This window comes from Helianthus annuus, chromosome 2 (genome assembly GCF_002127325.2).
Source record: "Helianthus annuus cultivar XRQ/B chromosome 2, HanXRQr2.0-SUNRISE, whole genome shotgun sequence".
In the NCBI taxonomy this organism is placed as follows: Eukaryota; Viridiplantae; Streptophyta; class Magnoliopsida; order Asterales; family Asteraceae; genus Helianthus; species Helianthus annuus.
This window is the reverse complement of record NC_035434.2, coordinates 8,166,859-8,192,510: the sequence shown is the minus strand read 5'-3', so window position 1 is coordinate 8,192,510 and position 25,652 is coordinate 8,166,859. Positions and strand designations below refer to the sequence as shown.

Below are 25,652 nucleotides of genomic sequence, written 5' to 3'. Positions count from 1 at the left end.
TTGAGTCATAGTAATAAGGTTGTATGAGATTATTTGTGATGTTAATTGGATCTTCATATACATGTTGATATATTTATTGAGTTCATCAAAACTCACTAAATTCCCATCCGCCACAACAAATAGTTTAATCTCACTAGTTACCACCGACCCTTCTAGTTGAATAGTAAGTAACCCATAACTTTTCAAATGGGAGGTCATGGATTAGAGTCTCGCCTAGGACAAATTTTGTTCCAGATTGAACCAAGAGTTTTCGGGTTTTTTCGAGTGGATGGGCCGGGTCACTATGTTCTGTTTTTCAGTGATCCATTTGCTAAAGCTCCATTCTTAAGGCGAAAGAGTGATCCTCGTAACTTTTTTGCTTTCAACTTTGGTCTCTTATATTTTTCATATTTCCCAAAATTTCCGTTTTATGTTTTGTTCTAAATTTCGTGAGTTAACACGGCGCAACGTGTGTATGTGGCTATGCATTTTTACGTTTTGTTTTACACTTTGTTCTAAATTTTGCGAGTTAACATGACGTAACGTGCGTGTGTGGTTCAACGTTTTTACGCCGTTCATTTTTCTCGTTTGACAGATTCGTCGCAAGACGCAGTCCTAAATCGACCTAGTTAATATTTTCTATGCATTACGTTTCGGTCTAATTTCTTCGCCTTAACACGCCCAACTTCAGTGGTGGTCGTTGACACTGGTGTGACACTGGTATAATTTGTCACCTTTTTACGCCCCTGTCAGTATTGCCGGAATCATCATCGTCGCCGGTGGTTTTCCTTCGAGAATAACAATCGTTTCAGTTCTTCAACAAAACCACCTTCACACGATGATCCTTTTACTCCCACACTCATATTCATTCCCCAAATTCACCCCTATAAACCCTAACCCTAACCTCATCATCACCACCACCACCACCAATAACCCACACTTCACATACCGCAATCATCTCACTTCCATATCATCTTCACTCCGTTCAATTCACCCAAAGCCAAACCCTAACCCTAACCTACTCACCTCACTCAAACCCTACGTTCAATCCGAATGGAAAACAATCATCAACGGCTGGATTTGCAGCGCTGTTTCAGTCTATACATTATCCAAAATTGTTCCAAAAGTTGGTAAACTATCTGCCGTGACGAGTGTTGAACAGTTGAGGACCGAGGGTTTGGTGATTGGGGGACTGTGGTTGGTTCGGTTGGTTGCGAATTATATGCAGCAGTCGTTGATTTGGGAAGCGGCGTTGAAATCGGTGTATCGGGTTAGGGTTTATGTGTTTGAGAGGGTTTTGAGGAGGGAGTTAGGGTTTTGGGAAGGGGGGGAGGGGAAGATGGTTGGAGATGTGAGTTATAGGATTACTGCTGAGGGTTCTGATGTTGCTGATACTGTTTTTGCTTTGTTGAATGTGAGTTTATGGATGTTTGTTTGTTTGGTTTAGTTTAGTTTAGTTTACTTGATGAATGTGAGGTTTTATGGCCTTATGGGTGTTTACGGTCTGGTTTGGACGGTTTTGATGAAAGTTTTGGGTGGAATTGCTAACTACGGTTTTGGAAAAAGATTGACTGGCGGCCTGGCGGGGTTGGTTTTATGATTTTAGACGATTAAAAGCGAAAAATTGTGTTTAAACTTGAAAATGATAAGGACTGTTGATGAATACTATAATATATATACACAGCCTTATATATTTCGAACTGGTCAACTTTGTTTCCGGTTGTTGATATCATGATGTTTGTGAGTTTATGGATGATATTTTGTTTAGTTGAGTGGGATGAATGTGAGTTTCTGGGGTGTTTCACTGTCTTGTTCGGCCGGTTTTGATCAACTTTTTAGGTGGAATGATGGAATCGCCAACCGGTGTCTTGGAAAAACACTGACTGGCCGGGTTGGTTTTACAGTTTTAGACGGTCAAAAGCATGATATTGTATTAAGTTTAAAAAATGATAAGGACTGTTAATGAATATAGTATATATACACAACTTTTTGTACCTAAAGCGAAAAAAATAAAAAATAAATAAGCAATGTTCAACGGCAGGTTGCAGGTTCCAAACTGTAAACTGAACCATAAACCGTCAAACTGTTAGAACTGAATTGTGAACCGGAGCGTATATATTGACTCGTTCTTTTATCTGTAGACAGTTGTACCCAGTTCACTGCAGCTATTTGCAATGGCGACTCAGATGGTGGCTATCAGCCCTGTTCTCTCATTCGTTTCTGCCTTGGTAAGCAGAAGCATCTCTTCGTTTGTTGTTACAAAATTTTTAATATGAGTAAACTGCCATTTTGGTCCCTGAGGTTTGGTTACTTTTGCCACTTTAGTCCAAAACTCAAACCTTTTGCATCTGGGTCCCTGTGGTTTCAGTTTTATTGCCATTTTGGTCCAAAAATGAAATCAGGTCATACTTGTCTTGTAAAATCCTGCAATTTTGTCATTTTCCTCAGGGGCAAATCAGGTCATATTTGTCTTATAAAAAAGAAATGATCATTTTGCCCCTGCGGAAAATGACAAAATAACAGGATTTCATAAGACAAATATGACATGATTTCATTTTTGGACCAAAATGGCAATAAAACTGAAACCACAGGACCAGATGCAAAAGGTTTGAGTTTTGGACTAAAGTGGCAAATTGACCAAACCACAGGGATCAAAATGGCAGTTTACTCTTTTAATATTTCTATAAATACTTTTTAATGTGTCAAGTATGATTACAAAGTTGTATCATTTAACAGTTTAATATTTGTAGGTGATTTCTTTGATGGCATTGGTAAGTGCATATTTTGGTGAAGAGCTTCGTGAAGTATCAACTAAAGCAAATTTAAGTATTGCAGCTGTTTCGGCTTATTTGAATGAGGTATGCTGCATGAACACACCACTTAGTATTTTATTTTTTTGGTAGATTGTTAGGTGCCAGATTATTGTCGTAAGTATCGGTTTTTATTTATCGATTAAGGTTAATATCAGTAATTTTAGTAGGGGTTAGGATTCTTAGTAGGGACTCTCGCAAATAGGGATTGTGACAGCAATTTTGATTATTTTTAGTTCGATTTATTAAAGAGAGTAAAGAATTAAATTTTGCATAATTAGAGAGCTTACCTGTCGAATATCGATCAAATCTATTTTGTTAGTTATTAATTCTAGAGTTAATTACTTTTTTGTCCCTGTGGTTTGCTGAAAATAACTATTACAGTCCATTACTTTAAAAATTGCCAAAACAATACCAGTGGTTTCATTTTTCGTTTCAATTGGACCCACCCCCACTAACCCCATCCAACCCACCGTTAAGTTTTTGGTGAAAAGACTAAAATACCCCTCTATTAAACAAACTATAAAAACAAAAATACATATAAATTATAAACAAAAAAAATAAAATAAATTTTATAAATTTGAAGTGTTGCTGTGATGAAGGTCCTGCCAGCTATTCTATTTGTGAAGGCAAACAACGCAGAATACAACGAGTGTATGAGATTCAAGAGACTTGCACATGATGACTTATATAAACGTTTAAATAAAAAAAGAATGAAGACATTGGTTCCACAAATAGTGCAGTTAACCTTGTTCGCGGTGCTACTTGCGATATTTGTCGGCTCATCTATTGCTGCAAGTGATTTGTCAAGTGTAATTTCGTTCATAACGTCATTGGTTCTCTTGATTGAACCAATTCAGGTCATTCCCGAACTTTTTATTTTCATAGTTCACTTTCATTAAGATAATAGATTGTAGTTAGGGCTGCAAACGAACCGAACGAACACGGACATGACCTTGTTCGTGTTCGTTTGTTAAGGGAATATATGTGTTCATGGACTATTCATGAACACTTAGTCCATGAACACTTACCGAACGAGATTTTTTGTTCGTGTTCGTTCGTTAAGGAAATGAACGTGTTCGTTTGTTAATTTTAGGTAAAGAATGCTAACGAAAACGAACACAAATTAATGATCATGAACGCAAATTAAAACAATCGTTCATGAACATAATATATAATACACTTATACTTATTGAAATATTTATTTATCCGAATTTTGAGGTATTTAAATAAAATATAAAAATTAAAAACACTAATGAACTATCGAACATAAACGAACACGTTACCGAACATAAATGAGCAAACGCGACCTCTGCTCATGTTCGTTCTCATTCAATTAAACGAACGAAATTTCTTGTTTATGAACGTTCATTTATAAACGAACAAACACAAATGAACCTCCCGACGAACGGTTCACGAACTGTTCGCCGAACGTTTTTCATTCGCAGCCCTATTCTCAGTTGCTATATATTAATTCTTATCATTAAAATCAGCCTACGAGGCATTTTTTTACGTTTAAATTTTGTTATTCTGAATTTTATAAAAAAATTAAACAGGATGTGGGAAAAGCGTACAACGAGCTAAAACAAGGAGAGCCTGCTATCGAACGCTTGTTTCAACTATCAAGTTTTAAACCCAAGGTGAATATTAAACCTTAATGTGCATAAACTAGTTAAAAGGGAAAAGTCGAAAATTGCACGCAACATAAACTAAATGTGCGTTTATTTTTTCCGATTTTAGCAGTCAACTCTAAGTTCGCTGCAAAAGAGAAACAAACTTTTATTTTAGAGTAAATTACGATTTTGGCCCCTGTGGTTATATCACTTTTACCCTTTTAGCCCAAAAAAGAATTTTTTAACATCTGAGCCCCCAACGTCTTTTTTTCTAACCCTTTTGGCCCCTAACACTAACCCCATCCATTAAATGTTCGGGGTCAAAAGGGTTAGGAAAAAAGACGTTGGGGGCTCAGATGTAAAAAAATTCTTTTTTGGGCTAAAAGAGTAAAAGTGATATAACCACAGGGGCCAAAATCGTAATTTACTCTATATTTTATTACGCAACCAAGTTTCATTTTATTACCACATGTCGCTACAAATGAAGGTTGTTCATTTGCTGATTATATATAGCTTGATGTGACATGTTATGTCACTTTAGTGTAAATGTATATGCCATGTGTTATTGATAGTTCTAAATATTAACTTTTATAAAAAAAATCGCTTTTGAAATAAATACATGTTTAATTTTTTTTTACACATAAGCATCTTTTTGTATGTGGCATCTGATGGCATCAACTAGTGCAACATCAGTGTTTCCAATCTACAGTTAAATCAGTTAACTGAGGTTGGTTGCTAAAATTGGTAAGAGTAAAGTACACGGATGATCCCTCTGGTTTACCAAAATTTTGGATTTGGTCCCTAGCTTTCCAAAAGTACACGGATGGTCCCTGTGGTTTGCACTTTGTAACGCATTTAGTTCCCAGCCACCAAATCTAAAGGTTTTAGCATGTCCATGTTAGGGGCTAAATGCGTTACAAAGTGCAAACCACAGGGACCATCCACGTACTTTTGGAAAAAGTTGGGGACTAAATGTGTTACAAAGTGCAAACCACGGGACCATCCATGTACTTTTGGCAAAAGTTGGGGACTAAATGTGTTACAAAGTGCAAACCACAGGGACCATCCATGTACTTTTGGCAAAAGTTGGGGACTAAATGTACTTTCATGCAGTTTGCCCTCAGTTAAAACGGTAGGTAAAATTGACTATTATTCTTTACTTAAACGTGTATGATATGTGCATAGGTAACTAAGGAAATAAACGAAGTTCGTGTAGAGTCTGTTGCAGGAGAAGTAAAATTCTGTAACGTATCATTTGCATATGGTGATAGCACGCCTCTTATTTTAAACAAATTGGATCTTTATATAAAAGCTGGTGAGACAGTTGCTCTTGTGGGGCCCTCAGGTGGCGGAAAAACCACCCTTGTGAAATTACTTCTTCGCCTATACGATCCTTTATCTGGTAAGACATTTGCAAGGTCAAAAAAAGTATATAGTCAAAGGTCACAATTTCAACTCATTTACTTAATTTCGGGTCAAACGCAAAGTGGGCATTAGGTGGATTGTAGGAGTAGATTTGTTGTTCGTGTTCGTTCATTAAGGAAACGAACATGTTCATGAACACTTACTGAACGTAGACGAACGCAAACACGAACACAAACAAATGTTCATGAATATAAATGAACACAAACGAACGTTATATAATCATTTAAAAATACAATCCGCAATTTTCATCAGAAAGATTACGAAGAATCCACCAAAATTAAATAAATACTTAACATAATTAACACAAAAATTAAGAAGTTTGACAAGCTTTAACACAAACTGAAATTGAAATGATCAAATGAGGGATGTTGGCGGAGGCGTAGTATATATAGTATAACTATGGTTTCAAATTTTAAAACTTAAAGTCAATAAAAATAAAAATATAACATAAAATACTTTTAAATGAACATAAATGAGCGAACACAAATGAACACATTACCGAACGTTCACGAACATAAACGAACGAACGCAACCTTCGTTCATGTTTGTTTGTTTAACTTATCGAACAAAATTTATTGTTTGCGTTTGTTCGTTTATTAAACGAACGAACACAAACGAACTTCCCGGCGAACGTTTCACGAGCTATTCGCTGAACGTTCGGTTCGTTTACACCCCTACTAACCTATAAAAAAGGTAAAGTTTAAAAAAATTGCTATGAAGTGAGTGATTTAGGGTAAAAAGTTGATGCATAAAATCTTCTAAAGCATTTATAGGCCAAAAAAGTCTATTATTTGTCAAATGTTATAATTTGCTATTTAACCCGTTTGACTTCAACCCATATTATGCCATCTTTGATTAATACCCTGAAAAAAACTAATTATCTTTTGTTTTATGTATTTGATATTTACGGAATATTCTTGTCAACAGGTCATATTCTTATCGATAGCCATAACATTCAGAGTCTCTCTTTGGAAAGTTTAAGGACACATGTTGGACTTGTCACTCAGGACACAGTAAGTACGTGAATAAACGATGAATGCGTTATTCTTTAAGCTGTAAGTAAAATATAAAAAGTTATATAGTGTTTTTACTATTTTGTGTTGTTATTGACCCCTATTTATAAAAACATAATTAATTAGTATTAGCATGGTTGCAAAAGTCGCTAGGCGCTCACTAGTCGGATAGCGCTCACTAGTCGGATTCGGGAGTACTCGGGAAGTACTTGGCCTAGGTGGAGATTACTCGGGGAGTAATGGGTCTAAGCGAACAGTACTCGGGCCTCGGCAGCCTACCTTGTAGCGAGTACTCGGAGCCTAGGCGGGACTTTACAACCATAAGTAATAGAGTTAATTACCATTTCTGTCCCTGACAAAAGAATTGTGATCAGACACTTTTTTCAGGGACAATTGCTGAAAACATTGGGTACAGAGATCTGTTGACGAAAATTGATATGGAGAAAGTCAAACACGCAGCACAAATTGCGAATGCGGTTGAATTCATTGAATCACTACCTGAAGGATATGCAACGAATATTGGACCTAGAGGCTCACTTTTAAGTGGTGGTCAAAGGCAAAGGTACCATGCTTAACATTAGACCTAACTACAGAATATTTGTCCCTGAGGTTTGGCAAGTTTTTCGACTTTTGTCCAAAGGTTTGTTTCTCCGCATCTGGATCCAAAAAGGTTTAAAATATTGCGATTTTCATCCGGCTCGTTAACTCCATCCATTTTTTCCGTTAAGTCAGGGGTATTTTCGTCTTTGTTGTTGACTTGAAGGGCAATTCAGTCTTTTTCACTATATGTACAAGCATTTAGCATAGTGTACAAGTATTCAAAATACCCTTAATAAATAAAAAAGACGAAAATCAGGGGTATTTTCGTCTTTTTGGTTAAGTTAAAGGGCAATTCGGTCGTTTTCACTTTATGTACAAGCATTTAGTATAATGTACAAGTATTCAAAATACCCTTACTAAATTATTAAGACGAAAATACCCCTGACTTAACGGAGAAAAACGGATGGAGTTAACGAGCTGGATGAAAATGGCAAGATTTCAAACCTTTTGGATCCAGATGCGGAAAAACAAACATTTGGACGAAACTGGCCAAACCTCAGGGACGAAAATGACATTTTACAGTATTTTATATTGAAATTTTTAGCACGTCAACCCGGACCATTGTGAAAGCGTTTGACCCTAACATTTTTTTGGAGTCTTAAAAGGGGCTTAAGAATTAACATTATCTACAAGTTATAGTATAAACGTGTAACTTATGTTCTTACGTACCAAATTCACACGTATGTATAAATGCAGATTGGCTATTGCAAGAGCTCTATATCAAAATCCTTCTATTCTGGTTTTAGATGAAGCAACTTCAGCTCTCGATACCCGGTCTGAGATGTTGGTTCGACAAGCTTTGCAACGAATAATGAAAGATAGAACAGTAAGTACAAGTTCGTGATGACCGCCGCCATCAGTTGTTACTTGTTAGTGTTAATGATGATCAATGTGTTATTATTTCATTTTTTTGTTTCGTGTAGGTTATTGTCATTGCACATCGTTTGGAAACTGTTCTAATGGCTGAACGGGTTTTTCTTCTAAAGGAAGGAAAAGCGCAAGAGATTTCTCGTTCGTCTCTTCAAGATGATCGACATGATTCGTTGGCGTCAAGTGGCCTTGTGATTTAGGTAGTGTTTTGTTTATGGGAATGAGAATGAAATGAAGGTTTTTGGGTGGTGGTGAGTACGTTTTGTTTTGTTTTTTTTTTTTTTTTTTATTATTATTATTATTTTTTTTTTTGTGTAGTGGGTTTTTTTAGTGCTAATCTTATCATCTATATGTTGCTTATTATTTTTTTGGTGCTACAAATAATGTGTTAGAGCATCTCCATTTTTACGGATGTACACGAATGACAATAAAAAATAGTAGCGTCTAATAAGTTAGCGTCTGGCAGTGGTGGACCCAGGAATTTTTTCATGGGGGTGCGAAACATTTTTAAAAATTTTAGGCCTCTAGGTATATAAGTAAAAAAATCGGGTCGGGTCGGGTCATGTAAAACAAAAGAAATTGCGCCATAACGTCCTTACTCATGGTTCCTATCACAAACAAATTGATGCATAAGTTCATCGCTCCATAACATAATGTTTCAATTTTAATTTTCAACCCTAGAAATCGTGTGTAATCACCCTAAAAATCATCTAAACAACCATAAACAACGTCAAAACACATGAAATTTCAAACCTATTTAAGAATTTTGTTACCCTTTGGTGTCGGACGGCGGTGGTTCGCGGCTGCTGATGACGTGCTCTTGTGGTTGCTGTTGTTGTGTTCGATGATCGCTGGTAGGAGACGACCCAAGAGAGGGAGAGCGGGAGGAATTCTAAGGGACTATTGAGCTTATTTTAATTATTATAGTTTGAACTTAGGTTGAGTTTGGTTATTGGGCAAGTAATTAGTGGGCTAATTATGTTTAATGAAATAGTGGGTTAAGGTATTGGGTATTTGGGTTAAGTTGGGTAGTATAAGTTTATATAATTTAGGTAGATTTTTTAATTAGAGTTTACTAAAAAAATTTAAAATATAAATCGAAAACATTTTTTTACCTAAAGTGTATGGACGAAAAATTCCAAGGGGTGCGGATGAAAAAATTCAAGGGGTGCGGATGAAAAAATCTAAGGAGTGCAGACGGGATTTTCAACGGAAAATAGCACTAATTTTTTTTTTTCCGAGGATGCGCCCGTCCACCTTGGGCTACATGTAAGTCCGCCCCTGGCGTCTGGTTGTAATAAGCTAGCGTCTAATAATTAGTTAAACGTGTACGGACAATATTTTCTTCCCAAACAAAGTTCTATAATGCTAGAGGTGGTTTTACCAGACAGGGTTTATATCCGAATGCGAGTAAATAAAACGCTTCTTACCGAAGCTAATTTTGCCAAAGCGTATATATTGCACGGATAGAAAAACAAAAACACCATGCATCTATACTAGTACCATATCTATTCCTAACTCGCAATTGGTATATAATATTTTTGTTTTGTCTACTTCGACGCCTAGACACATTAGTTGCCGTTCATCATACCAACTTCTCTTAACCGACTCAAGGTTACACATGTAAAAAGTGATCTTGGAGTTGCATTGCGATTTGCTATTAATGATCGATCAGCAAGTCGATCTCCGCATATGGGATCAAACTTTGAAGTCACTTGAATGGCGTAGAAGAACAAACGTTATGAACACCTAACTGGTTAATAATAGCCTCTGAGCCTCTCGTTAATCTTATTCGCTTACATGTCTCGACAAACATCCTGAAAAACAACACAAAATGGTTACGTTAATTATATTATGGCTCGACAAGATTGGCCAGCAAACGGAAGAGGAGGAAGCATCATCAAATTTTCATTGGTTTTGTCTAATTCTCTCAAAATAGGTCGTTTTATTTGTGTCTAGTCCATTAGCTAATAATCAACTGGTGACACTCGCGATTCCTAATTTAAGCAGTTGGACCGGCAGGTCGGGTCCAATACTATTTACACATGTATATGTATATATATAGTTAAAATACTTGAAGCTCTTTTTTTCTAATATTGGTTTATATCATGACTCTCTTGGTATATCACTAAATAACAAATTTCCTGCAGTAATACATGATTCTATATATTTAAAAGTGTATAATACATGTACGCAGGGGCGGACCTAAGTGCCTGCGTGGGTGGGCAGGCGCACCCTTTGAAAAAAAAAAATTAGTATATTTTTTAGGAAAAAAACCCGACGGCACCCCTTGAACATATGCTTGAACCACTTATCCGCACCCCAGCAAATAATTTATGGGACCGCCACTGCATGTACGTATAGGTATATATGTAAACTTACTTCCATGGAACATCCCCAAGTAACATCCAATCACCATCTTTATCCTCATATGTTGGAACATGCTCCCATCTACTAATTACACTATCCTTCAACTTCTTCTCATTAAACACATTTTCTGCAAAATTAATCAAATATGTTAATAGTCAACATATATATTGAATCATATACACCAAACAAAATTATACAACTACATATATATATCGAAATTACTTACGGGTATTGAAGGATGACATTATATCCTCTAAGACACTAAGAAGTTGTTGGTAACCCGTGTAAGATGTTAAGTCAACTTTTCTAAGATACGGTGCTCCATCAACCGCCACCTTTACATACTTGTTGTTCTTCGTGTTCATCGTGTTCTTTCTCACTGGCGGCCACCCTATCACTCGTCGTTCCCTGTAGTTTGAACTAGTTACCGATAGTTCCAAATCAACCATATCCAAAAACTTTCTTTTTGTTCCGGATTTTCTCTCTCCTGAACCCCCTGGTAACCCTAAGGTTAGCTCCATTTCATCGAAACGAAGGCCGCTTGCAACCGTTAAATCCGACTCTCCAGTTGAAATGAGGTCGTTCCAGTCTATGGCCTTGTGGTCTAGCGACATTGGTTATTAACTTATTATAATATTACAGTGTGTGGCTTCAAATCTCTGCAAGTATACGGTGATTGGCTAGTGCTCGGTTAGGTGGTATTTAGAGTAAAATTGCAAGTAGAATAAAAAGAAATGAATTTTGAGAAATGCAAATTAGATACAAATGTGTTGGTTGTTTTGAGGTGGATGTTGAACATATATATATACACACATATATTAAGTTAAATTTATTATAACTATCTAAGATTGACACGTGTAATGCGATGAGTGGTCAGCATGTTACTGGTGAGTGAACCTGAAACCGTGGGGTTTTTTGTGGGTCCCTGGTGTCTTCTTTGTCTTGTCGGAAAATGTTTTTTGGATACAACAATGTCCGGGAATTGAAGTTGTAGTGTACAGAATTTTATTAAATAAAAAATTAGAAATGATAAGTAAAGCTTTTACTTTAATTAAAATATATATAAATATAATTAAGAAGTTAGATACTTATTTATATGTATGATTAAAAATAAAAATAATCATTTATTATTAGCCAACTTGAGATGATTATGTTTAAAGTATAAATATGATAGTTTTATCCATTTTGTATAAGGTAACCACCACCTTTAAGGGTGTTGTTATCATTGAGGTAAAATTATAGAATAATAAGCAGTTTAAATAAAATTATCTTAACAAAAAAATTATAAAACTTGGTTATTATTCCGTAACTTTATCTTAATAAATACTTCTACTTCAGACTAAACTTGAAAAGATATTTAACTAAAAGGTATCTAAGTTTTATATACCCAACCTCACCCATTCGTGCCTTCGCGGGTTTCTTTGGTATTGTTCTTCTTGCTCGTTGTTTGCTAAATTACCCCAAAACAGATTGTTGGGGTCCCACGGGTTTTGATTGTTGGAAACATTGTGTGAGTATGATAAAGTTTTGTAAAGTTTTTAGATGGAGAGTAGATGGAGAATGGATGGAGATTTGAGTAAAATAGGTAGGATATATATATAGTGTTAAATTTATAAATTAAAACTTAATTTTTTTTAAGTTTGTTACCCTTAAAGACGGTCAAAAAAGCATCGATGGCGCCCCTCCTTTTGCGATAGGGGATGGACAGAGGACGCTAAAAGTGGTGATGTGGCCAGGAGCGGTATACCACACCCCTTGGCCTTCGAGTATTTTTTCTTTTCTTTCACCAACTTACTTCTTTACCCCTAAATTTTTACAACGTTATCATACTTCCATTTAATTAATTACCTTTCATTCTATAAGGATACCATAATAAACAAAAACAATATCTATATACCGACCGGATTAACATCGCATTACGCGGAAGAATGCAGAACATTTGTTGCCCCAAGCCCGCCGCGAAACGCTTTCTTATTAAAACCCTAGTGGGAAAATGTGTGATTTTTTGGGGAAAAAAAACTAAAATGGAATATTGAAAGTAATATAACAAGATGGATAATTCAGAATCAAATTATATATTGTGATCATATTTTGATGATCCATAAAACAGAAATATAAAAATAATATAGTTATAATTTTCTAAAGAAAACCATACAGGGAGTACAAATATACATTTAATGTGGCCGCCATATATAGTAAGAAAGAGAGCTGACAAGATGATGAAACAAGAGACAAGGATGTAAAGATGTTTGTGTGCTGTTTAACTGTACTTTCCAGACAAAATGAACCCTGACACGTGTGCTTTCTAATAATAACTATTCTCCTAACGTCTTAATATAACATTTCATATAAGCTTTCAATTCTCATAAGAGCCATGGATTAGAATTTATATATAGGTTAAAATAGATCCGCAAGCCCATGACATTATAGCCTAGTGACATCTTGAAGATGAGATAAAGCTTAAAAACATTAGGTTTTGAGTTCGGTTCTCACAATGAGGGTTTTCCCAAATTTATTGGGTTGACTCCTGAATTTATGTATAGGCATTATTGCCTAGGGGGGATGGATATGATCGAGTAGTTCCGCTGGTGACACGATGATACTCCAGTGTTCCGTCACTGATCCAAATTTTGGCCTAGTTCGATTACGACTAGTTAGTAATTTTGATGTTTGAGTGAACCAATACAAGATACAAATGTAAAGTAGTTTAGCAAATAATAGCAACTAGTACTTAGAACATGTGCATTGCGTCGGGACCATTAAATTGAACAAAAAGTAGAGGTAAAAACTTTGAAATACACACACACCTTACAATGTGTTAATTCGTAAAATTAGACCAAAGCGTAAACCGTATAAAAGAATAACTAACTCGATTTAGGACCCGTGCGTTGCGATGTGGCTATTAAAAAGGAAAAAATAGACGTAAAAATGTTGAATCACACACGCACGTTGAATTAAGTACCAAGTATAAAACTGAATTTCTGAAAATGATTTAACATAGACATCTAAGGTAAAAAAAATAAAATGTATTAATAAAATTATTTGAAAAATGGTAAGTTTTTTTTTTTTAAATTATGATCGCCCACTTTAATTATTAAAAAAAACACAAACTCATGCATTACCAATAGTACTATGTGTTTGAAAATATGTAAAAATTTGAATGGTAAAATTACCTCACATGTTTTGTTAATTAATATATAGATAATATATAGATAATACCAAAACCACTCAAAACATGTGGAAAACGATCAACGATGTCAAGGTATTGGTGGAGCGTTTGTTCACCGCTTGCTTGGTAGGTTTGAGGGTGTGGTCGGTTTTCAGTGTGTGGTGCAACATCCCACCGCTTTACTTTTTTGAATTCAAAGACATTTTAGATATTCACAAATTCATTAAGTGTGGTAAGAAGGAGGAGACGATCATTTACGGGTTGGCTATGATAGCATGCTGGTGCATATGGAAAGAAAGGAATGATTTGGTTTTTAATAAAAAAAAAGATGTAGCCCGCAAGATATCATAGGGGAGGTAAAATCTAGAGGTTGTGCTTGGGCTAAAAATAGATCTACATGTAATTACATTAGATATATGGACGGATTGGTGTAAATGTACATGTTGTAATTTCTTTGCCCTTTGCCCGTTTGGGTCGGGGGTTCTGTTGTTTGTTTGACCTTTCGCCCGATTGGGTTGTAGGTTTGTTTTAATGAAGTTTAATTTTCAAAAAAAAAAAAAAAAAAAAAAAAAAAAAAAAAAAAAAAAACTATAGACCAACAAGTTGAACCAAGGAGTCATCCGCTCAAGTAATAGTCTAGATTTCAAAACCTTAGTACGAACAGCTTAACATTTATATACAACTTTCTAAACGTATATTTGTTTGTTATTACTTATTCTTGTATAATTTGGTTGCTTGTTTGTTTATATACAGATAAAGAAACTTTGGCACGTTTTCATTTGTGGTAACAAACTTTAAATTGAAACATTAATAGACCTAATATTTAACATTACTTATATCTATGTTGGATAGTTTGTAAACTTCACATTTATATATAAGTGATTAACTTAGCACTAATTGGGATATAATAATTTTTCGCAACTTTCACCGACCAGCGTGCTAAGTGCAAACTGATCTTTTTCTAACGACAAAACTAATATACCCCTAAAATACTCCAATACCTGCACCTTGCAGGATTTGAGTCGTCCACCTCCTGAATATAGGAGAGACATCCTACCGGTTACCACTACACCATGTTCCTTGAGACGCATTAAAACTGATCTGACGAGGTGCCAAGGTGGTTGGTAATGGTTCCTAGTTCCATTTTAAGCCGAGTTAATTACATAGTTAGTCCCTGTGGTTTGAACAAAATAACATACTTAGGTACTAATAGTTTAAAATCACCTTCTAGGGTATTAACTTTTCATTTTGTAACGTTTGGAGGTATTAACTTCTAGGGTATTAACATAGTTAGTCCCTGTGGTTTGCACAAAATAACATACTTAGGTACTTATAGAATGTGATTTTAAACCTACAAATAACGTTAATACCTCCAAACGTTACAAAATGAAAAGTTAATACCCTAGAATGTGATTTTAAACTATTAGTACCTAAGTATGTTACTTTGGGCAAACCACAGGGACTAACTATGTAATTAACTCTTTTAAGCCCTTAGAAAACTTTTGTTTATAATGATAATTAAAACAAATAAGATTTGCTTGGTGGTATAAAACAATAAATTATAAGTTAAGTGATATTTTGCATGCCCTGGTTCCAGCATGGTTGTCTCAACTTTGGGCATCCACCCGACATTATCGAGTATTTACTTCTGTACACATGAATGAATCTGCATGGTTTTAATTGTTTATATAAATATTAGAAATTGGTAGGTAGGCCAAATACTTAATATATGGTATGGGTATGATATATCTATTATTGTTTTATATATACTTACTCTTGATGTTGTTAATTGTATCAATCTTAGGCCCTTCTAAATTTGACGTTATTTGTAGTAATTTTTATTTGCAAGTGAAAATAAGTTTTTATACAACATTATTTTTTTAGAAAAAATAATTACCATAATATCGAGCATTTTATTCTCCTTAACTTCGAGTATAGTCTTGTTATACTTTTCCTTTAAAAAACGATGATAAAAAAGCGTCGATGTATTGTGCCTATAATGTCGGTGCATATTATAAACATAGGGTAACTTATTATATAAATGAGCTTTAACATACTTAACATGAGAAGTAAACGTGGGATTTTTTTTTTTATTTTGTCCCATCTTATTAAGCACGTATTTTAATCTGAGAATCCAAAAGATCGTGATTTTACACTAGTATAGTAATTATCGTATGGTAATTATATAGTATAATGGGTTTTTTTATATTTTGCTATTAGACATCATTTTTAGCGAGTACGAAAAAAAAATTCTTCACTTCTTACGTTAAGGACATTTTGTATGTTAAGACCCATTTACATTTTATTTTTACACTATAACATTAAGCACATAACTTGTGTAATTTTTATGCATGTCGTGTAACTATCTATATACACTACATAATATGTTTGCATACTTAATTTAGAGTTAAATGCCATTTTGGCCCTCGTGTTTTGGTTTATTTTGCTAGTTTAGTCCAAAGGTTTGAAACGTTGTTATTTTAGTCCAAATAGTTTTTAAACATTGCCATTTTAGTCCACTGAGTTAACTTCATCCATTTTTTCTTTTAACGAGAAGGGCAATTCGGTCATTTTATATGGTCAAATTGCCCTTCTAGTTAGCAGAACTACATAAAAAATGACCGAATTGCTCTTTTAGTTAACGGAAAAATGGATTGAGTTAACCCAGTGAACTAAAATGGCAATGTTTGAAACTATTTGGATTAAAGTGACAACGTTTCAAACATTTGGATCAAACTGTCAAAATGACCCAAACCATATGGACTGAATTTATATATGTTGCGTAATAGTGTGAGTAATTAGTTACATATGGTTGCATAATTATTTACATTTGTGTGTAATCATCGTGGATGGATTAACTCTTGCCCACACAACACATGTCGTATGTCGCATTCTAATGACATCATGCTCGTTAATTCCACTTTATTAATTAAACCACCTCTCTTTGTCTCTATCTACACACAAATTCATATGCTTGTGAGTGCCACGTATATGTACATGCATGTATGTGTCCATGTACATGCACCATGGATAGGTGTGTATGTACATGCACCATGAATATGTGTGCGTGTAGGAATGCATGTGTAAACCACACTTACTTCTGCCTGCTTGTATAGTTGTACCTAGGGTTGTGAAAAAAAAACTTGTGACTCGAATTTAACTCAGAATAAATTTGCTCGGCGGGATTTGGTTTGAAACTGAGTCGAGCCGGCTTGATTAAAAAGTGAACCTAGCTCGGCTCGTAACAAGTCGAATTGGCTCGGCTCGGCTTAGCTCGGATTATTTAACTTGTAATATATTTTATTTTTATATACCTTATAATATATTATCAAAAGCTGATTATTATTTTCATGTATTTAGGAGTGTAATTTAATATCTACGCATATTTGAAGGTTGATTATCATCCTAATGAACTAATATTGTATTTCAATGAAATTCAAAACTTATTTTGTGTTGTTGAGCTTAATTTTGGCTTCTAATGTATTAGGTTGAATTTGTTTTGGATATGTTCTTTTGAATTATTGAGTAGTATTTTAGACCACTGAATTTTGAGAGTTATGTATTAATTTTTCTTTTTAAAATTGAGTCAAACCAACTCGAGCCCGAGCTTAGATTTTTAGCTTGGTTTCAAATCCTAGTTGGCTCGACTCATGAACAGTCCTCGTTGTAAGTACTTGTGTGGGTATAAAGTAGGTGTTTCAATTATGTTAGGATGACGGATTGATTTGTTACTTCAAACTGAACATGACTTATATTTTTATCTGTAAAAACCATTAACCTAAACACGACAACTTTAATAACTTAAATTATTTCTAAAAATAAGTTGAACATGTTGCTCGATAGTAATTAAGTTTAAAATATGTTACTAGGACTATGGGTTATAAAAATGAGTTAACAGAATAGCAAGTTGACGTGTTTGATTAAACATATAGATCGATCAAACTATTTGATTGAGCGGATGAAACATATGAACCCAACATGATTCCTTTAATTAAACTAGTCAATTAAAAGATGAATCATTTACTAGAACAGGCTAAATATTTACTACATAAGTATCTACTAAGCAATTGATGAAAGGAGAGTATGATTAATAAATTAATGTATGTGCATGAGGGGACATGGTTGTTCCCCGTTCTACATGTTCTATTTGAACGGTTGCCAACATAAATAGTTAAATTAACTCTTTTATTTTTATTTATTTGTTTATTTATTTTTTATTTTTTTAGAGGGGGTAAACTTGTTGAAGTAATTATGTTTTTCTTTATAATACATCTAATAAACATACCTCTAAATACATTTATATCTATACTGGTGCTAATTCCATTGATATTTACGGGGCATGATAAATAATACAGGTGTGAGATAAAAAAAAATACTTAAAATATTTTTTAAAACTTGAACATACAACTTAGTATGCAAAACTGAAAGTTTATGTGTAAACTTGTTAATCACACTATCTATAATTGAAAGCAATATGGTGTTTGTAATATTGTATTTAACTATGTGAGACATCCACGTGTTTTTGTACCAAACTATCACATATGTGACATAAAACAAAGAAGCTAGATAGATAGATTGTTTTGTTTGTAATAAAAAAAATATTTTATTTTGAGTACAATTCTATTTTTAATAAAATTTACATCTAAGCGTTGAGAAAAAAATTAACCACGTAATTTTTGTTTAGAAAAAAATAACGAAAGCAAAATTTCCAAAGTTCTCATAAAAAGAAGTTTCGTATTTGTTAAAAACCGGACAACATAATATATTCTAAAAATCAAATTAACAACAAATATGTTTTTTTTAAATAATAACATATTATAAAACTATTGGACATTAAAAGCGTTTGTTTTAAATAAAGCAACCTAAAAGAAACCAAATCAAGAGCAAAAATGTGGGTATAGGAATTGAACCAACATCTCCTCGAAATCAATCAAGCACCTAAGCCACGGTACCCTGCGGATAAGTTGTGTTTAATGATCTATAAAAAATAAAAATAAAAATATCTTGTTAAAAAGGAAAAAAAGTTAAAAAGAAATAAGTGGATGCCAATTGGTTGCCTCCACTTAGTGGGCCTACTGGCCACACTAATCAATCAATGAAAAATAAGGGAAAATAGCCAAAATAGCCAAGTCCTTTCCTAATGTCACACCCAATGTTGTAGAAGGCGCTAGGCGCTAGTCGGGCGGTGAGGTACAGCCTAGGGATTAATCGGGATTAATCAGGATTAATCGGAATGGGATTTTTATATGTATTTTTTCAAAATTATATATATATACCCAATAATATAAAAATAACACTTCAAAATTCACATAAATACTTCAAGTTTCAGATAGTATGGTTCGATTTTGACCGATTTTGACCAATTTTGACCGCCTAGAACCGCCTAGGACCGATTTTGATCGATTTTGACCGACTAATATTGTCCGATTAATCCGATTTTTGACCGCCTAGGACCGATTTTGACCGCCTAGGACCGATTTTGACCGATTTTTGACCATGACCGATTAATTGACCGCCTAGCTCAAAATTAGGCAGTAGATGACCGCCTAGCGCCTAGGCGCCGATTAATCGGCCGCCTAGACCGATTTCTGCAACCATGGTCACACCCCAACTGATGGCGGAATCATCGGGGCGCGGCACTGATTGTCCAGAAGTTTCCACAACAACTATTATACAAATTCAGTTAAATGATACGTCCCATACCGTACCCCAAATAAATAACAAGTCATTACAGAAAGCATCTAGTCAATATATCCTGTTCCGACAACTCAGATTTAATTATTACAAAACCAAATAAATATTGTTTAATCGTTTCTAAGACCCGTCTGGACAAGATCTACAGACAGCTAAGCCCTAGACTCCTGCTTAGAGAACTATTTGTTGGGGGCTCTAGAAACTTATTCTAGCCTCGCTTTCCTAGCAAGCAAACACCTTAAACACCTGTCACATACGTTAAAATAAAGTCAATACAAATAATGTAAAGGTGAGTACACAAGTTTGATAATAGCATATAGAGTTCGAATAGTTTACGCATAACCAACACGTACACAGAGGAAAACGAAGCATGTTAATTATCGACATGGGACCATCGGTACCAACGACTGCGGGTTGACTGTCCGAGACAGTTCGCAATACATGATTACCACCGTAATCCATGCAAGTAATTGTCCTTAACAACCCCCGTGTGAACGGGTGCTGAGTCCAAACTATAGTACTATGTTGCTAAGGCAGGTAGATAGCACTCCACGTGTAAACATAATAAACAAGCATTCATTTAGTCAAGTAATACATGCGATCGGTGAGCGTTCAAATAGTTTGTATAGTGTAATTGATTGTGATTTTGATAGGTAACGTATGTAACACCCAAAAGTGCTAAAGCAAAAAGGGATCGAGTATACTCACAGTGATTGATTATGGATTGAAGGGAGCGCTGAGAGTAGGTTAGCCTGAATAGTTCGATAGTATAACGATGAGTAACGCGGAAATGCAACAAGTGTGAAATTGGGTCGAACGGTCTGGTCGATCGAACGGTAGGTTCGATCGAACAGCCCTATCCGTTCGGTTGGTCTAACCGTTCGGATAGTCTGCTCGATCGGCCGGATGGCTCGATCGGCTTGGACAGTTCAAGTGAATTGTTTCTTCCTTTGTATGATGGTTTGAACTTTTGAAGTTTTAGTTGCAGCATTTGAAAACATTGAAGTATTCTTACCTTTCAGGTCGATCGATCGATCGAACGGGTAGTTCGATCGGTCGGCCCAACCGATCGGTTAGTCAACTTCAGTTGCAAGTCCTCAAGGAATGGTCACTCGATCGGGCGGTGTATCCGATCGAACAACATTCTAAGGCTTGGCTAGTTTGAAAACGATTAGGTGTTGAAGCACAGTATCTCATGATCCGAAGAGTAATGTTTACTAATCGAGTAGCATGTTCGATCGAACATCACTTCGTCAATACCATACTTCATGAAATTGAAAAGATGTGGGACCATGTGTCAGCCGATCGGCTGGCCCGGTCGATCGGCTGGTAGGTCCGTTCGGCTGGGCTGTTCGTTCGAACAGTCTAGCCGTTCGGCCAGCAATCCTGACCTGGTCGGCCTTTCGTCTAACACTTGGCTGTTTTGGTTTGCTTTGATATGATTTTGAGGTATTTTGACAACGAGTTGAACCATAGAACATGGGTTCTTACTTGTTTCACTGGTTCAGGCAGGAATCACCCAAGTCCGGCCAGTGAACTGTTCGGAACGGTAGTTTAACGTTTAACCCGAAATCGGTGAACCTCGTAGTTAGAATCCGAGCCTTGAACCGTGTGATTGTTAGAATGATTTGTGAGCTGGTTCAAGCTCCGTTTCTACCGGTTCTAATATGTTGAGTGTAAAAAGAGTTGAAAGGAAGTCGGGAAAATCTGTCTTCAATCTTTCACACCGTGATATGTTAAGATCTATCATAGATCTTAGTTTGCTTATGTGGAAATCGGTTAGATCTAAGCTATTCATGGTTGAATGAGGCCAAAGCATGATGTTCTTGAAGAACACCATGATGACATCATCCAAGAACACTTAGATCTTGGTGATTTCACGGTTAGAAATCAAGATTTGAAAGATAGAAAGGTGTAGAATCGTGTAATGAACAAAAACATACAAGATTTAGAGTGAAAACTTACCGGATCGGAGAGAAATCGGAGAAAAGGTGAAGAACAAGGCTGGTTCGGTCAGAGCTTTCCAAAAGTGGAAATGAAGGCAATGACAGCCCTATTTATAGGCTTCCAAAAGAGGAAAGGTGTAACCGATCGGCCAGGATTCCTGGTCGAATGGGCTGCTCGATCGAACAGCACGTTCGATCGGCTAGCCTGTTCGATCAGTAACTCCTGTTCGATCAGGAAGTCCCTTTTTGAGTGTTTCGCGACGATTTTTGATATTTCGATTTTGATGAACGATGATTCGAGTATGATAGGGTTTCCTAATCAAATTACTTTTAATCCCAACTACTATATCTAACATATAAGCATCTATAATTTACATCTCGGTAGTTTGATTACTTTTCGAGTTTCGATTCGATTTGATTGATCACCCCACACAATATCAACATAAAGTAAACACACACAAGTAACACATAAGGCACACACACCCGTATAACAACACCAAAGTTCGTATAATTCGAGTTTCGAGTTCGATGATTGATTCGATTAGCTTGATCACTGATTGATTAACTTTATCGCATTGTTACTTCCTACTATTCAAAGTCGATTAACGATTCGCATTCGATTAACATTCGATTCATTTTGATTAGACAACACTTACTCCACATAATACAAAAATTAAAATAGACTAATTACAAATAAAGGGTCAAAGGTTGACTTTGACTTTGACATTCGAGAACACGGGGTGTTACACCTAAGTTTCAAGAATAGCCAATTCAAACGGCTCAATAAGACTTTTCCTCAAACCTGAAATGTCTCAAACCAAAAGTTAAGAGGTTTCCTCATCAACCACCCACCGAAAGCCACGTGTCCACGAGTGCTGAAACGTCTCAGAACACTGAAACGTCTCAGGTGAAACATCTCAGAACTTTGAAAACAGCAGAGACGTTTCTCTCTCTAATAAACACTCTCTCTCTCTCTCTAAATGCTCTCTCTCTCCTAGCCACCACTAGAATGAGAATGAGGGAAAGTGTGAACAAATAACACAAATAATGTCCAGCAACCTGTTAGTTAACTTACTTTTGTATCTATACAACAAGCTTGTTTATTTTGCATCTATACAACGAGTATAATATGGCCTGTGTTTTTGGTCTATTTATAGTTGCTTGCTCTTCATGTTTGTGTTGGAAACTTAAATGTTAAATTGACATTTCAATATCACTGAATCAAACAGAGATGAGCATAGTATTTCCTTTGTGACAACCCTCACTAAACCAGGTATCCGTACGACTTAATTAATAATTAATTACTGCTTGGTTACTGTGCTTAACTGAATTTACTGATGAACTGCTACTTGATTCCTGATATTTGTACATATCTGCATCATACTTTGATTTCCGTCACTACATTATTTACATACTGAACTCTAGTGACAAACATGATGCACAAAAGCACAGTAGCACTATGAACGGATAACCTATTGAACATGCTGATAAAGCCAGCATCAGGCAGATATTGCCTCTAAGGCCTGTATGAGCCAGAAATATTTCACTACACCCATAGTGAGTGTAGGGATACAAGGGTTGTAGAACTGCGTCTCTAGGAATAAGTTACAATGACAGGATGTGCCTAGGACATACACTAAGCACAAAACTCAGCACTTTAATTAACAATTCAGCGTTTAGCTAGCTAATAAAGTGCCAAAACATGAGAAAAATATTACTAGACACTTTCCAAAGTGTCGGGAATAAGTTGTGTCACTAAAAATGGTATTAACAACACTTAAAAGCTTTGTTAAGCGCTTTAACGGATTACTATCCAACCGAACAACCGGACTTTACCCGGGACATGAAAATATTGTCATAAACATTATTTATCTTTTTCTAAGCCAGTTAGGGTCCCTGAATACCCTAACACCCGCCATAAAGCACATCACACAACTAACCGAGTTAACTACTTAACTAACTTACTTAACTAAACTAACTAACTATTAGTTACATTCCAACTAGAACCCCCCCCCCCCCCCCCCCCGCCCCAATTGAAATCGGCCCCAACTAGGGGAGACAAGCTTTGATTTCTTTTGATTATTATAATCCAAATGTTTAATATCTTAATGACATAAGAACCCTTGGACGATAATCACACTTTTGTCTATAAAACACTAGGATGGCACATATGAACATAACACACATCAACACCCACCAAAAACTCTCTCCCTCTTGCTCTACCATTCTCGGCCGAACACCCCCCTCCCCCTACATCCATTGTTCGAGTTTGATCATCCAATTCCAAGCATACACAAGTGTTAAGGATCTCGTATTAGGAAGCTTGGTGCAAACGGAAGGCGAAGGACCTCTTTCTCTAGCTTTTATCCACCTCATTTGCGCTTAGATTCTTCACTAGCCTCGAGCTAGTGGTATGATGCTTAAATCCCTTTCTTGAACTAATCTAAAGTGGTTAATATGTTGTGTAACGGTTAAAACTTGAAATCTTGCTAGATGAAGCTTTAAAGTTTACTAAAAACATGAATAATGATGGTTAAAAGCTTACTAGTTGTGTAAATGTTGTAGTATTTATTTTGTGAGGTTATTTGGACCCGATCTATGTTGTGGTAGCTCGGATCATCGTTTAACCCGGCTTGGTCATGATCATGGATCATGACATAAGGATCTTTTGAATAGAACAAGGGTTAAAAGGTGAAACTCTACCACACACGAATCATGAACTTGTGTAAAAGTGTTTTACTTGTGAAATAGTATTTAAAACTAGCAGATCTACGTATCTGCAGGTGGTATTTTCAAAGAACCACGTATCACAGAAATCATGTTTTCTAAAAACGGATCTTACACTTACAAGTATGATTTTTAGAACACACAAGTGTGTAAGCACTTGTGTAACACAAAAGTTTCGACAAAATAACAATTTTTGTAAAAATGACGAAAAGTTGTAAAGACGGATTTTCTCTAAAAACGAGGTTTTTACGAGATCGAATTACTTTATATGAAGATCCACTAAATATAAGAGGATTTACACCATAGTTTTGGAAAAACTACAAGTTCATGTGATTTCTGCAATTTACATACTTGTTAACTAGTTTGTTGCGTTGAAAATTGTTTTGATCGAATAAAGAAGTTGTTGAATTGTTTTGTAAAAGAAAATGATACGCTTGAAAGCGTGGCCACCTCCAGTTACAGAGGAAACTCTGGCGAAATTTTTCCAAAAACCTAACACTTAGAAATATTTTCACTATAAGTGTTAGAAATACTTTTTGACATGTTTTCGAAATATAAGTTTCGCCACGACTTTATTTACAAATATCGGAGGTGGGATTTTCACAAAATTAAACGTGATAAATATATATTTATTTAGTAAATATATTTTCTCACAACATTATTTGTCACTATTTTGTGAAGTGTATAAATGTTATTTTTAGAGTAAAAATAATATTTACGAACGTTAACGAATCCAAAATAATACGAAAGCTTTCACAATAAATATATAAGTTACATCGGTAATTATTATTACCGCTCGATTGTTAAAACGTAACTTACGCATTATACGGAAATATTTATGAGCGCGTAATTTTGTCGACGTATTATTTTTGGGGAAATTATGTGAAATGAAAATATAATATTTTTGAGAAAAATATTTATATTTTGGAATTGGAAAATAAATATATATATTAAGTAAGACTTAATAATATATTTCGAGCACACATGTATTAAATCCCCCATCCTTGGGAAGGAGATTAACTACCAAGTATATACGAAAAGTAAACACGAAATAGTTGTCTAACTATTTCCCAAGAACTTAAACCATAAAGCTAAGGCACGACCATCCGTCTAATAGAGTTAGTACATGTAGGTCGTTGCACAGCTGCTTGACTTGGAGTATACTTGGTAGAGACGCACCGACTGTGAGTTCATGTCCCCCTTTTCTCTTAACTGTTTTCAGTTTTCTAAACTGCGGGGGTGAAATACATGTTACAATGTTTATGAATACTTTATACATGGTATGGTTAGCGTAAGGAGGTTTGTTACTTAGATCATGTGAATGGGTAGGCGGAAACTTGAGGTCATTAATCCTCAGGGTAGGATCGAGGGGCAGGAGCGATAGATCTATTTGGGTGTAGCGAGCCCAGTCCCAGGCCCAGCATAACGGACCTCGG

The 25,652-nt window shown here is 35.4% G+C and overlaps 2 protein-coding genes across 3 annotated transcripts; one reads left to right on the top strand and one right to left on the bottom strand.

Moving 5' to 3' along the window:
- Positions 1-668: 668 nt before the first annotated feature.
- Positions 669-8,676, top strand: LOC110909601 (ABC transporter B family member 29, chloroplastic). 2 transcript variants are annotated; one of them, XM_022154471.2, is made up of 10 exons: positions 669-1,393; positions 2,121-2,207; positions 2,730-2,837; positions 3,392-3,649; positions 4,346-4,429; positions 5,588-5,804; positions 6,755-6,840; positions 7,215-7,402; positions 8,137-8,266; positions 8,364-8,676. In XM_022154471.2, the coding sequence occupies exons 1-10, from the start codon at positions 818-820 to the stop codon at positions 8,508-8,510; spliced, it is 1,881 nt and encodes a 626-aa protein (XP_022010163.1). In that variant the 5' UTR covers positions 669-817; the 3' UTR covers positions 8,511-8,676. The 2 variants fall into 2 exon arrangements, with proteins under 2 accessions (XP_022010163.1, XP_022010167.1); XM_022154475.2 differs by having other exon boundaries at positions 682-1,393; positions 6,755-6,844; positions 7,228-7,402.
- An 814-nt stretch (positions 8,677-9,490) lies between these two features.
- Positions 9,491-11,381, bottom strand: LOC110901824 (auxin-responsive protein IAA1). Its single transcript, XM_022148599.2, has 3 exons — positions 10,907-11,381; positions 10,693-10,807; positions 9,491-10,127 (listed from the first exon to the last, which is right to left on the bottom strand). Exons 1-3 carry the CDS (start codon positions 11,292-11,294, stop codon positions 10,022-10,024), a joined length of 609 nt encoding a protein of 202 aa, XP_022004291.1. The 5' UTR covers positions 11,295-11,381; the 3' UTR covers positions 9,491-10,021.
- Positions 11,382-25,652: the final 14,271 nt, after the last annotated feature.